The 12,956-nt window shown below is 56.4% G+C and overlaps 1 protein-coding gene across 1 annotated transcript in view; it reads left to right on the forward strand.

The window, feature by feature from the left end:
- The window catches only part of ADAMTS10 (ADAM metallopeptidase with thrombospondin type 1 motif 10), a 58,058-nt gene extending 45,845 nt beyond the window's left edge, over nucleotides 1-12,213 (forward strand). The window contains exons 16-25 of the mRNA XM_030509584.1: nucleotides 2,534-2,667; nucleotides 3,540-3,663; nucleotides 4,215-4,295; nucleotides 5,688-5,851; nucleotides 6,251-6,377; nucleotides 7,317-7,446; nucleotides 8,105-8,309; nucleotides 9,021-9,197; nucleotides 9,846-10,002; nucleotides 10,391-12,213. Of these exons, the coding sequence (XP_030365444.1) occupies nucleotides 2,534-2,667; nucleotides 3,540-3,663; nucleotides 4,215-4,295; nucleotides 5,688-5,851; nucleotides 6,251-6,377; nucleotides 7,317-7,446; nucleotides 8,105-8,309; nucleotides 9,021-9,197; nucleotides 9,846-10,002; nucleotides 10,391-10,500 (1,409 nt within the window). The 3' untranslated portion in view covers nucleotides 10,501-12,213. The remainder of the gene's footprint in view (nucleotides 1-2,533; nucleotides 2,668-3,539; nucleotides 3,664-4,214; nucleotides 4,296-5,687; nucleotides 5,852-6,250; nucleotides 6,378-7,316; nucleotides 7,447-8,104; nucleotides 8,310-9,020; nucleotides 9,198-9,845; nucleotides 10,003-10,390) is intronic.
- The last annotated feature ends 743 nt before the right edge of the window (nucleotides 12,214-12,956 follow it).

Genomic DNA, 12,956 nt, shown 5'->3' on the forward strand with positions numbered 1-12,956 from the left:
TGGCAAGTCTACAGCTACCTGAAAGGAGGTTGTAGTGAGGTGGGGTTGGTCTCTGTTCCAAAGGAGCAAGGGATGGGACAAGAGGAAACGGCCTCAAGCTGCACCAGGGCAGGTTTAGATGGAGCTGAGGAACAATTCCTTCCCCAGAGGGTGCTCAGGCATTGGAACAGGCTGCCCAGGGCAGGGCTGGAGTCACCGGCCCTGCAAGTGTTCACACCCCGTGTAGTCGAGGCCTCAGTGACATGGGTTAGTGGTGGCCTTGGCAGTGCTGGGGAATGGTTGGACTGGATGAGCTTGAAGGTCTTTTCCAACCTGGCTGATTCTGTGATTCTAAGTCGAGGTTGGGTTTCACATGGGGCTGGTAGGTCGTGTTTTCCTGGTGGTGATTTATAGTGGCCACAGCCCTAGCAAGAAGCGCTGAGCTCAGCCTGTCGGAGCTCACCAGTCAGCAGATACCTTGTGGAATGCAGCTTGAATTGTTTGTTTAGTTTGCTCTATTCAATTAGTTATTCATTTTGCTCTTGGCAGCTGCAAGAGCCAAGGGAGAGTGGAGCAGCTCATGGGGCTGGGAGAGGGCTGGGAAGAAGCAGGGGCTTGCAGCAAACAGGAGATGATTGCTCATCATAAATCATTATGTGCTTTAATTCCTCTATGGGACAGGGCAGGCAGGAGAAACAAACCAGCCTCTGAGGCACTGTGTAGCCAACTGAAAATTAGTCTACGTTATGCTACTCTACTGCTGTCCCTTTCCCTTTCCTTCTTTTCCCTTCCCTTCTCTAATGGAAGTAGGGCTGGGAGAGAAGCAGAAATAGGCTGTGGCTGTGGTTAGCTGCCCACCAGGGAACTGCAGCAAGGCATTTGAGGTTGGTCTCACTTTTCCTTGTAGCTGGAGACAAGGAAGAGAATAGGGAGAGCACTTGAGTAGCTTAGCAAGGCCATCGGAGAGCCCTGAGATGAAAGCCCAGGTTTCTGGCTGTTTCTCAGCTCTGCTTCATTGCACGGCCTGCCCTTCACTGCAGTGATGGAAGGAGAGAGCACGGCCTTGGAGCTGCATGTTGGTGGAGACGAAGGGTCCCACACACCAACAGAGCACACCACTGCTCCGCCAGGAGCAAGGCCACAGGCAGGAAGGATGCTCCTGAGGCAGCAAGCACTGGCTAAACCACAGATTCCTCTCAGGAAGGGCCAGCACAGGCTGGTGGGACAGTTGCATGCGTGCGGTGTGTCTTGGTCTCTGGGGCTCGGTGGCACGGGCTTTCCAAGCTGAGAGGTCCTGCAGCCACCACAGGTCCCCTGTGACTCGTTGTTTCTTACCTTTCTGGTGATATGGTGCACCAGAGGTCTGGGTGGACGTAGTTGGGGCTGTGGGTAGGTGGCTGTTCTCAGGGTCATGCCCGCACTGTCCCCCTCGGTGGCCCTGGAGAGCCCAGTGTGCTGCAGAAGGGGGTGGCTCTCCAGAAGGAGGGTTGATATCAAGCACCTTCTTCAGGGGCTTGCCCAGGCACCCAGTTCGACAGCATGCCTCCAAGCTGCTAAATTCCCCTCTCGTGTCTCCTGTTCTTCCCCATGCCTGCTTTGCTCTTTCTTCTTTCGGTGCTCCCAGGCACATCAGGGCCACCCCTCCCTCCATCTGCCCATTTGATGCGCTCTGCCGAGTTGCAAGTTTTGCAGATTTCTGTTGCTCCCAACCCAGGTGCTTCCCAGCTCTGGCACACAGCTCACGACTGTTGCTGGTGCCTGCAGGAGTGAGCTGCCGTGGCTCAGGCATGCGATTCTCTGTCAGGGTCATGCAGGCTCTTGGGTCTCGTTGGGATGCTCAGGAAAGGCAGCAAATGCCACGATCTGCACCAGCATTCGATGAAACCCAATGACAGGAGGCAGGAAACTGCTCTGCTCAGGTGTCTCCTTCCATAACCAGTTCCACGTCCTGCTCCCAGGCACCATAAGCCAATATCCAGCTATCCAACCTTTGTTCCTTATATGGTACTTTGGCAAGGTCTGTTGGGAAGCAGGTATTTTAGCTAGAACTCAAGCATCTTTCTTCTTTGTCCTCATGCTGCTGTCATCACTGTTGCTGTGGGTGACTCAGTGAAGCACCAGCCTTAAGCAGAAAGAAGTGGTTGCTCTGGTCTAGTAACTGAAGAACCTTGGGCAAGTTGCTGAAGAGCTGCTGCTTCAGTTTCCCTGTCTGTGAAATGGGCACGAGGGTGTCGACAGCCCTTGTAAAGTGCCAGGAGACCCAGGAGTGGCCAACACCAGATAAAACCAAGTCAGTTTGTTTCCTTCCCTTTCACATACATCCTGTGTTTCCCAGCCTGTACAGAAGGATCAGTGTCTCACCATGTGTCTGTGTGCGGTTCAAGGGTCTTGACTTGGTGCTGATCAAGAAGGACGGTTCCTGGGTCCCTCTGTGGGTCCCTCCACTCAGCAGGGCCATCCTCCTGGGCACCCGGAGCCCTTATCCAGGTCTGGCTCTCCACATCTTTCCTCTCTCTCCTTAGGGGCATCATTTGAACCTCTGCTTCTTTCCCAGGGGGTGTTAAAGCCTGTTCTCTCAACTGCCTGGCCGAGGGTTTCAACTTCTACACAGAGCGAGCGGCGGCCGTGGTGGATGGGACACCGTGCCGGCAGGACTCCAACGACATCTGTGTCAACGGGGAGTGCAAGGTGCTGGGACACACTCGGGATGGGGAGGCAAGAGCAGACCCTCAGGCAGGAGAGTGCTGCCCTCCCCCTGCCTGCACAGGCGTGGGCATCCCTTTGCCCAAGCACCCAGATCACCCATGGGAGCAGGAGCACGTCCACCACTGCTCTTGTGCCCACCCCCTTTCCATGCACTGGGTGTCACATTGGCCTGTATTAGTGATGAGTCCCTGCATTTACAGCCCATGTAGCCCCAGGCACTTGCTATTTCCCTTGAAATGGGATCTGGAAGGCTATAAAAGTTTAATTATAGGAAAGCACTGTGGGAGTGGTGAATGTTGGTCAGCAGGCAGGCAGACAGGCTCCCTCTCTGGCTCTGTCTGTCTCCCTTCCTGAGTCTCTGGGATCTTTCTGCCTCTACGGGGCTGAATATACTGTGGAACTAAAGGGGGATTGCGCCAGAGGTAGCCACAGCCGTGCTGGTGGCACACATGCTAACCCACGTGCTGTGGCAGCAGGGCAGAGCTGGAGGCATCACATGGGCTCACTACTGCAATGCTGGTGCTGCCCGGGCACGGCTCTCCTTGGGCTGCTGCAGCTCCACCAGCTCAACACAGGCACCCTCACCTCTGCCTTATCCCACAGCCACAGGATTCCTGCTTGTCCCTCCACCCCAGCCTTGGAGAGAGACCCCCCAGGGCTGTCCCTGGAAAGCGGAGACAGAAAGATGGGGTTGAGCAGAGGAGATGCTGCTGAGCACTGTCTGGCATACAGTGCAACAGAGGGGATTGAGGTGGAGCCCAGGGATGGGCTCCCTGGGATGCTGCAGGCCAGCTCTGGGGAGGACAAGGCTGCCCTCATCAGAATGGCTAATTCCCTGCTGCTCCTTCCTCCAGCATGTGGGCTGCGACCGTGTCCTGGGCTCTGACTCAAAGGAGGACAAGTGTCGTGTGTGTGGTGGAGACGGCAGCTCCTGTGAGACCATTGAGGGTGTCTTCAACCAGTCCCTGCCAGAGGGAGGTAGGGAGCAAGCGGCCTGGCCAGTGCAGCCGGTGTCACCCACCCTTGAGTCCCTCTTCAACTTCACCAGCTCCTGGGGACGTGCAGGACAGGCAGGGACATGTCCCAGAGAAACACCCCAAAGGATAGGACCAGGCTGCAAGCAGGGAGCAAACCACCAACCAAGCCATGCCCCAAACACTGCTGGCACCCAAGTTCCTAACACAGAGCACCAAGTTCCTTCCCTCCTCCCCAGCTCACGCTGCCCTCAAGGCAGGCTGTGGAGATGCCCATGGAGATCCCAGCACCACAGCACTTCCCCGGCACGGCCAGTCCCATCACAAGAGCCTGCACTGCAAAGCAAGAAAACCACTGTCTTGGTGGGCCATGATGCTTTTTCTTTTCAATGGCAGTAGGTGGCTGAACAAGCCCCTCTGCACTGCCAGCACCATGTTTAATGTTTAACCCATGGGTCACAGGGGGGCTTCACACTCCCATCCCACCCAGGGCAGGGTTGACGCCGGGCTCGGAGGCTGAGCATCACTGCTCACTGGCCCCGGGTTGTCTCACAGGTTACGAGGAGGTGATCCAGATTCCCAAGGGCTCTGTCCACATCGACATCCGGGAGCTGAACCTCTCCATCAACTACCTAGGTGAGCTGGGGCTGGGGGATGATGAAATCCCAGCCAGACACTCCTTGGTCCTGCCATTTCCCAGTGTTCTAATAAGGGGTGGGAAAGGCCCAGCAAGGAAAAACTCCCACTGCATTAGAGGATGGGATTGGGGGTCCCATTCTGGGGTTTGGGGCAGAGGAAGGCAGCAGGACCTGCTGGCAGGGCAGCATGTCCCAGCATGTCCCAGGCCCTTGCAGCCCCTGTCTTGTGGCTGTGCCTCTATCCTGCACTCACTGTCCAGCAGCGTAACCCTGAGCAAACCCCACACCCCGTGTTCCTGGCGCTGTCTGTGGCTCCCTGGCATCCCCCCTCCGCCAGCATGTTGGGCTGGGGATTAAAAATAGACCTGCTCACATTTTCCTTGGGCTTAATTTTCCAGCCAGACTCTGGCTCGTTTTTACAACGGGCTTCTTTCTTTCCCCGTGCCTTCTCTTTGTGTCCTCCAGGCGATGGACAGTGTTCACGGAGGGATGGGCAGGGTGCTCACTGCTGGCTTGCTGCCGGGTGCCTCCGCAGCAGCTCTTCAGGAGCAGGAGCCTGCCTGGCTGTGGGAGGTCACAGAGGGGCTCTCCTGGCATCATCCCTCCAGGCCAGCTCCCTTTGCTGTGTTTGGAGATGCCCACATCCCTCCCTGCCCAGTCCACGCGTACTGAGGACTCCATACATCCATCCAGACTGGATTTGGATGCACTGGAGGCACAGCCCAAGCTCGTATCACTGCAATCAGTCCCTCCCATTCTGGGATCTGACCCTGCACCCCATGGGAGCATCTTCCAGCCTCACCACACGAAGCATCCTTCCCCCCCGCCAGAGCGTCATGGCAATGAGGTCGTTGCCAGCAGGCAGGGCAGGAGTGACACAGAGCTGGTGTGGACAACAGCGGGTGTTGGTGACAGGGAGAGCGTGGGAACGCGAGCGGGGAGCAGGAACGAGCCGATCCCCCTCTAGCGACTGGCTTGAGCAACCACATCAAGGCTCCTGGGGACCATCCTCCTCCAGCAGCACCAGCAGCCCAGGCCCTGTTTGCACAGGGAGATTGGAGCCTGGCTTCATGATGGGTGGCCATATGTCCCCATCAGCACCCCGGGGCAGCTGGCTGAGCTCCCCGCAGCATCACCCTTCCACAGAGAGGTGGTGGACCGGCTGAGACAAGGTGATGGGTACATTAGTCCCACTTCTGCAAGTGACTTTCTGAGCGCCCCTGATCCAGGCACCTCCGTTATTTGCCTCAGCTATTCCCTCCGTGTAAAATGAGGCTGATGATATTCACCCTCCGCTGTAGTAGTGCTCTGGGCCTGGCAGATGAGTGCCCCAGCTGAAGCTGGGTGGGTTCAGCCCTTCTGCCAACCCTTGTTCCTCTTGTCCTCGCAGCACTGAGAGGGGAGAGCGGTGACTATTACATCAATGGGAAGCTCTCCATCGACCCGCCGCGGCGCTTTGACATCGCAGGCACAACATTCCACTACAGGAGATCCCCAGAGGAGCCTGAGTCGCTGGAGGCCTTGGGACCCACCAACGTCACCCTTTTTGTCATGGTTGGTAACGTGGTTCCCTCACACCCCCACCTGGTCTGGGCTAAAGAGACCTTGCTATGACTACATGGGATTGGAGCTAATCAACCCATGTCCTTGCTGTTTGGAGTAAAGGGACACAGAAATCAGGAGTAAATTGGGCTAAATTCTCAGGTCTCCCTCCCTAACCTGTCAGGCTTTGGAACGATTCAATCTTTAAGCGCATGGGAGCTGGTTCTCTGTTCAGGTCACCTTCATGGCTGCACCACTGTCATCCCTGGTGACTGCTGTGTCAATGCTGAAAAGGACTGGAAAGGGAAGGAGGGGAAATTTCAGCTGCCCTGGATTTTAGAGAGGGTGCTGAGGTTGTGGGACACCATCAGGATGGTCACAATCAGTGACCAATGGTGCCTTTCTCCGCAGGTCCTCGTACGGACAGAGCTGCAGGGGATCCGGTACAAGTTCAACGCACCCATCGGCAGGGATGCCTCCAACCAGTATTCCTGGCACTACGCCCCGTGGACAAAATGCTCAGTGCTGTGTGCTGGGGGTGAGGTTTGACCCTGTGCCGGCTTGGGGGGGGACATGTGTCTGCACTCCTGTAACTCCAGGGCACTGTGTCTGGGCCATATGAGGCAGCACACGGTCTTTAGCATCTGCTTTGCTCTACAGGAGCTCTCAGGTCTCTATATATTCCCACCCTGCACACAGCCACATGCAAGCTGCTATCAGTTATGATCTTGTGGGCAAACAACTGGCTGCTGTTCTTTGGCAGGTGTAGGTGGTAGAGGTGGTGGAAGGTGGCATGATATACTTGAAATTCATTTACCTGTGCGATGCAGGACAGGCTAGCTGATTGCAACAGCCCCTCTGGCCTTCAGATCTACATGTCTGTGAATTGAAACACCACTGATGCTTCCCTGGATACGTTGGGCTGGTTTCTGTGGGGGCTGACACAAAGGTTTGCACCACGTCTTGTGGCTGTGGAGAACCTGGCTGTGACTGACTGAGCTGGTATTCGGTAAAAGAGAGGCAGTTTCAAAAGCAAGGCTTGATAATGTTCCTTGTTTAAAGCTAAGGGCCCTGACCTGCTCTTGTGTGCTGGGCATCCACAAAATGTTGCCACCTCTTTTTCCAGCTGTTCCCCCCAGTGCTGCCCAGGAAGTGTCACAAGATCACAGGTAGAACAGGTTTGTTTGAGGAGGAGAGACCTCAGGAACACTTTGATGCTCCATCCTCTACAAACTGTACCAAGTCCTGCCCTGGCTGCTGAGCCCTCACCCCATCCCTATTTTGTGGAGATGTATAGGCACAGGAGGCCTCGGTTATGAAGAGAAATAGGCTCAGGCTTGGCAAGGTGCAGTGACAAGTGGCTGCCCTGTCACATTGCCCATGTGGGAGCAGAGCGCTGCGGTTTGTACCTGCAGTCTGGCTCAGCTCTGGCCTTAGGACCTTCCTCTCTTTCCCCCTTACCTCTTTGTCTTGACAGGCAGCCAAATCCAATCTGTGGTGTGCAGGAAACTTTCCGATGGCTCAACTGTATCCAACCATTTCTGTAGCCCTGAAGCCAAAATGCCTGAGCGGCAGCGGCCATGCAATATGGAACCGTGCCCCCCAGCGTGAGTACCATGGCTTGGAGGGATCCTGGGTGGAAAAGCCAGTGTGGAGGAAATTCCCCCCTCGCTGCCATCCTCAAGTCAGAGTCTCCTGCCACAGTACCCAGGGGTGACACTACCTGGCTGGAGCAGCTCTGCTGGGAAGGGGACAGGCAGTTTTCCCCTCTGTGGCCCATCACGAGCACAATACAGTGCACAACTTGCACAGCCCAAGTGCATCACTGCAGGGAAGGAGCAGTGGAGATACAAGGAGCAGAAACCTGTGTCCATCTCAGTGCGCTGTGCACGAGGCTACACCAGGCACGAGGCTACACCGTGCCTTGCTGGGTGAAAGATGCACTGAGCACATGGCTTGATGGCTGAGGATGGTCTCTGTAGGTGACCTCCTCCCTGTGCTGCTGAGCTACTTGCAGAAAGGAGCCCTCCCCATCTGCTCCTTTGGTGCAGAGCAGATACTCTGTGCAGTCCTTCAGAAATTGTCCCCGCCCCAACTTGGCTGGTTCTTGCACCTTTCTTGAAGGGGAAAGGGAGATGTGAGGAACTGTGGTTCAACCAGAGCTGCCTGGGAGGCTGGAGTAGGAATAGGGCTGTGTACAGGAGTATGGGGACAAGCATGGGCCAGTGTGCCACTCACAAGATCCTCTGTTGTACCTGTCCCCAGCTGGGTGATTGGGAACTGGTCTGAATGCAGCCGAAGTTGCAACGAAGGCGTCCGCACACGCAGCGTCTTCTGCAAGCGTAAGATCTCTGCCACTGAGGAGAAGACCTTGGATGATGCCTCTTGCACCCATCCACGGCCAAAGATGCTTGAGCCTTGCAATAACCAGACGTGCCCTCCAGAGTGGGTTGCCCTGGACTGGTCTGAGGTGAGCACATAGTGTCAGCCCTCACCTCCATGGTGCTACTGATCCTTTGGAAGACAGTGTCAATCACTAGGCCAAAGCATTGGTGACAGCTACTGGCCATGGAAAGTGTAATGTGGGAAATTGTCTTGAAGATCAGGAGAGAGGCAAGGTGGGAGCACTGGGAGAGAAGGCCAGTGCTGCCTCTCTTTGCTCTTTGCTGTATGTCCTGTTGGAGCAAGTCCAGAGGAGGCCACAGAGATGCTGCGAGGGCTGGAGCGGCTCTGCTCTGGAGACAGGCTGAGAGAGCTGGGCTGGGGCAGCCTGGAGAAGAGAAGGCTCCTGAAGGGGAGACCTTAGAGCAGCTCCAGTGCCTAAAGGGGCTCCAGGAAACCTGGAGAGGGGCTTTGGACAAGGGCCTGTAGGGACAGGACAAGGGGAATGGCTTTCACCTGACAGAAGGGAGATTCAAATGAGATCTGAGGCAGAAGTTCTTCCCCGTGAGGGTGCTGAGGCGCTGGCACAGGGTGCCCAGAGAAGCTGTGGCTGCCCCATCCCTGGCAGTGTTCAAGGCCAGGTTGGACACAGGGGCTTGGAGCAACCTGCTCTAGTGGAAGGTGTCCCTGCCCGTGGCAGGGGGTTGGAACAGGATGAGCTTTAAGGTCCCTTCCAACCCAAACCAGGCTGGGATTCTATGGTTCTGTGATCCTGACCCCGTGTGTCCTCTCTTTGCAGTGCACCCCAAGCTGTGGGCCAGGTTTCCGCCACCGCATTGTCCTCTGCAAGAGTGGTGACCACAGCGCAACTCTGCCCCCATCCCAGTGCCACGAAGGCTCCAAGCCCCCGACCAGCATGAGGTGCAACCTGCGGCGCTGCCCACCTCCGCGCTGGGTCACTGGCGAGTGGGGAGAGGTAGGGACAATCCTTCCATGGGGTTATTGAAGGAGAAGACTCTGCCTTCCCAGCCATTCAAATCCTAGTGCCCATGAGGCTTTTACCTGCCAGCAGCACCTGATGTGGCCACCACAACTGTCTGGGGGCCAGCAGGACTCCGTGGTGGTGTTCTTTGCCCCTCCTTAGCTCAGGAAGGCCACGGTGATGGTGGCCCAAGTGCCACCCATCAGGAGTCTCCCCAGGAGTCTCCCAGGCCTGGCAGGGACCCACAGAAATCATTGAAGGGACCCCACAGGTATCTGGGGGGCAGCAGGGCAGTGGGGATGGGGAGCAGTGCATTGGGAGTGATGGGCTGCAGAGGTGGGGCTGCTGCTACAGCCCAGCCCATTGACACTGGCAGTCCCCTCTTCCTCTAACACCCCTCGAGCCTCAGGGTGACATCGGGGTGCAGGTGATTTAGGGCCAAATGGTTTGACCCTCACTGAGTCCTGGAGGTTTGAACCAAGCTTTTCGGGGCGTGGGGCCACTGCTCAGCTGTGCCGGTGAGGGAAGGGACGGCTGCATCCAGCACCCTTTGCACCTCTAAGACCTGGCTGTGCCCTCTCCCCCCGGGTTAGTAGAGCCGTGGTGGCTGCTGCAGCTCCGTGCTGTGCTGTTTCCTGGCAGTGCTCTGCACAGTGTGGCCTTGGCCAGCAAAGAAGATCCGTCCAGTGCCTGGCTCATACTGGGCAGCCGTCCAGCGACTGCGTGGAGACCCTGCAGCCTCCCGGCATGCAGCAGTGCGAGACCAAGTGTGAATCGGGACCTACAGACAACCCTGAAGGTGAGGGAGATGGGGAGCCGGGGCTGGCCCCGGGGGCTACGTGGTACAAGGACATCGGAGTCCACACAGCCCACGTTGGGCTCTAGGTGCTGTGCTGTGGAGTAAGGCTCTCAAGGGGAGACCTGACGCTGTCCCTTCTGGTCCCACGCCAAACTGGCCTGCTGTGACCCTGCTAAACGGAGTAGCTGCACCTTGGCAAGGAGAAGCTTTCAGTAGTGGGGTTCTCAGTAGCTTCTTCAGCATGGCAGCTTGCTCCATCCTGGCAAAAAGCCCCCAGGAACTGGGCTTTGGGGTGCAAAATCTTGCTTAGCACTGGGTGTATGTCTCCCCTGGGGATTTCTCACCCTCAGGGTAATTGTAACTCTTTTTCCCCCTGTCACCCATCCAGAGTGCAAGGATGTGAACAAGGTGGCCTACTGCCCGCTCGTCCTGAAGTTCAAGTTCTGCAGCCGGACCTACTTCCGACAGATGTGCTGTAAAACATGCCAGGGGCACTAGGGACACAGCGTGACCCCCGTGGGAAAACTGGAAGGCAAAAGCTCTGCCGGAGGGCCACCAAGCCGTGCCCTTCCTCTCCGCCCCGGGAACCTCCCCTGGGTCCAACACAGACACTGGTCGTGCTTCCAGTGGGAGCCGGCGTCACCCAAACCCGTCCCCAAAAGACACGCACCCTTCGCCCCTGAGCTTCCCAATGGCAGGTTCCCAGTTAAACCACTGCCAGCCACCAGTGCGACAGGAGCCAGCCGATGGGCGGTGGGAGAAGCTGGGTCCAGCGCAGCAGCGAGGACGTTACTTGAAATTCTGACTTGTTATTTATTAGTAGCAGACCCAGGTCCTGCAGCCACCCAAAAGGCACCACTCACCCCGCTCCTGCCTCGTCCTCTTCCGTGCCCATGTCCCGAGGGCATCGCAGGGCATGTGGTCTGCAGTGGAGCATCCCCAGAGAGGCTGCTGCCTGTCCCTCGGGAATCCCAGGGGAGACAAGGAGGAGGTTTGGGATGCCACAGGTGACAAGCGTGGCTTGTGGCTTCTGGGCGATGGATGAAGATGAGCTGTGGTGGGGAGTGGGGTTGGAGCACTTTGGTTTCCTTAGTTTGCATCCTGTCACCTTGGGACATGCAGCAGGGGACAGAGAGCAGGTCACTCAGTGAGCAGAGTGGTGACACCAGTTTAACTGGGAGAGGGGGTTATTCAAACTCTCATAACAACCTACCTGGATTGGGGTGTCCCCATGGTTTCCCTTAAAGCCCTTGTCACTATTATGACCATTTTTTATTGCAGAAACACCTCAAAGCCTGAGCTGAGGTGAGGGCCAAGGCGTGCTTGGGGTTGCAGTCACTTAATGGCATCAAGGACATGCTGGGCTGCAGGAAGCAGAGCAAAGGAGGATGCAGGACAAGAACTGTCTTGGTCACAGTGTCCCCATTGCTGAGCTGTGACTCAGGACCAGTCTGCCTGTCAGTCTGTCCCCAGTGAACGCCACAGCCTCCATGGCTGCTTTGCCTCCAGAGGTGCTTTACTTCCAAAGGTGCTTTGCCTCCAAAAGGTGCTTTGCCTCCAAAGGCAGCCTCGCCACACACTGCTGTGGCCTTGGGGTGCTGGTCCCAGTGCCACCCGCTCCTCTGCCCCCAGGAGACCTCCAGTGATGGCAAAAGAGCAGGCTTGGAATTCCTCCAGGTCATCTCCTGGCCAAATCTGGGCCAACACATGTCTTCTCCATGGGCCACCACAGCCTGTGGAGGACACTTCAGTTTCAAATCGACAAAGCATATGCTTTTTGTTATCATTATTGTTACTATTTTCAGGCCTTTCTGCATCACAAAGAGGGGAAGTCTTGTCCAAAGCCATGTTCTGTTCCCCTGGGGGGTCATCCCTACGGTGTGGGGAGGTGGACAACCCTTCTTCCCCACGGCAAACCTCTCCACCCGGCCAGTCCCCCTGTGTTACTCTACCATCTGTATCTTCACCCACTCGTCAGCCCATCGCAGCTTCTCTGGTGCTCAGCAAACCCTGTTCGGCTGTCGAGTGGGCCTTCCTTTGTCTTCCTTCCTGGTGCCATGCTCCGTTCTGACATGTTGGTGAGGGGAGGGGGTGTTTTCACCTTTTTATATAGATATATATATAATGAAAAATGTTTAACATACTAACTCTGAGGAGGAGCGACGTAACGGCATGATTTATAATAAAGGAGTAGCTACGATCCCGGGCGCAGCTTCTGGTCCCAGTCTTGTTTCTCAAATGGTGAGCCTGTGCTCTGGGCAGCCCCACATCACGATGCTCCTTATGATCGCGCTGATGGAGGGCTTTGGGCATCAAGAGAGGGTTTTCCCTGCATCCCAAATGACCAGAGCAGGTCGGAGAGGTGGAGATTGGCCCAGAGCTGCTGTGTGGCACATAGGAACAGGCTTCTACTTGGCAGAGCTCTCATGGGTTGGCTGTTCACTCCTGAGGTGCACAATACCCATATTGCTAATGCTGGTTTGGGATTCTAGGGGTGGGTTGTTTGAAGAACTACATGTCTGAAACACCACTGATGCTTCCCTGAATCCCTTGGGCTGGCTTCCAAAGGTTTGTGCCATGTCTCATGGCTCTGGAGAACCAGAGAACAGAATTTAACAGGGTCTGTAACAATAGGACAAGGGGGAATGGCTTTAACCTGCCAGAGGGGAGATTGAGATGAGCTCTGAGGCAGAAGCTCTTCCCTGTGAGGGTGCTGAGGTGCTGGCACAGGGTGCCCAGAGAAGCTGTGGCTGCCCCATCCCTGGCAGTGTTCAAGGCCAGGTTGGACACAGGGGCTTGGAGCAACCTGCTCTAGTGGAAGGTGTCCCTGCCCGTGGCAGGGGGTTGGAACTGGATGAGCTTTAAGGCCGCTTCCAACCCAGTCTGGGATTCTAGGATTCACTTTGGCAGTTGGTTTCCTGTGAAAATCTATCCTTTGCTATTAGACAGGAAAG

This window comes from Strigops habroptila, chromosome 20 (genome assembly GCF_004027225.2).
Source record: "Strigops habroptila isolate Jane chromosome 20, bStrHab1.2.pri, whole genome shotgun sequence".
Taxonomy (NCBI): domain Eukaryota; kingdom Metazoa; phylum Chordata; class Aves; order Psittaciformes; family Psittacidae; genus Strigops; species Strigops habroptila.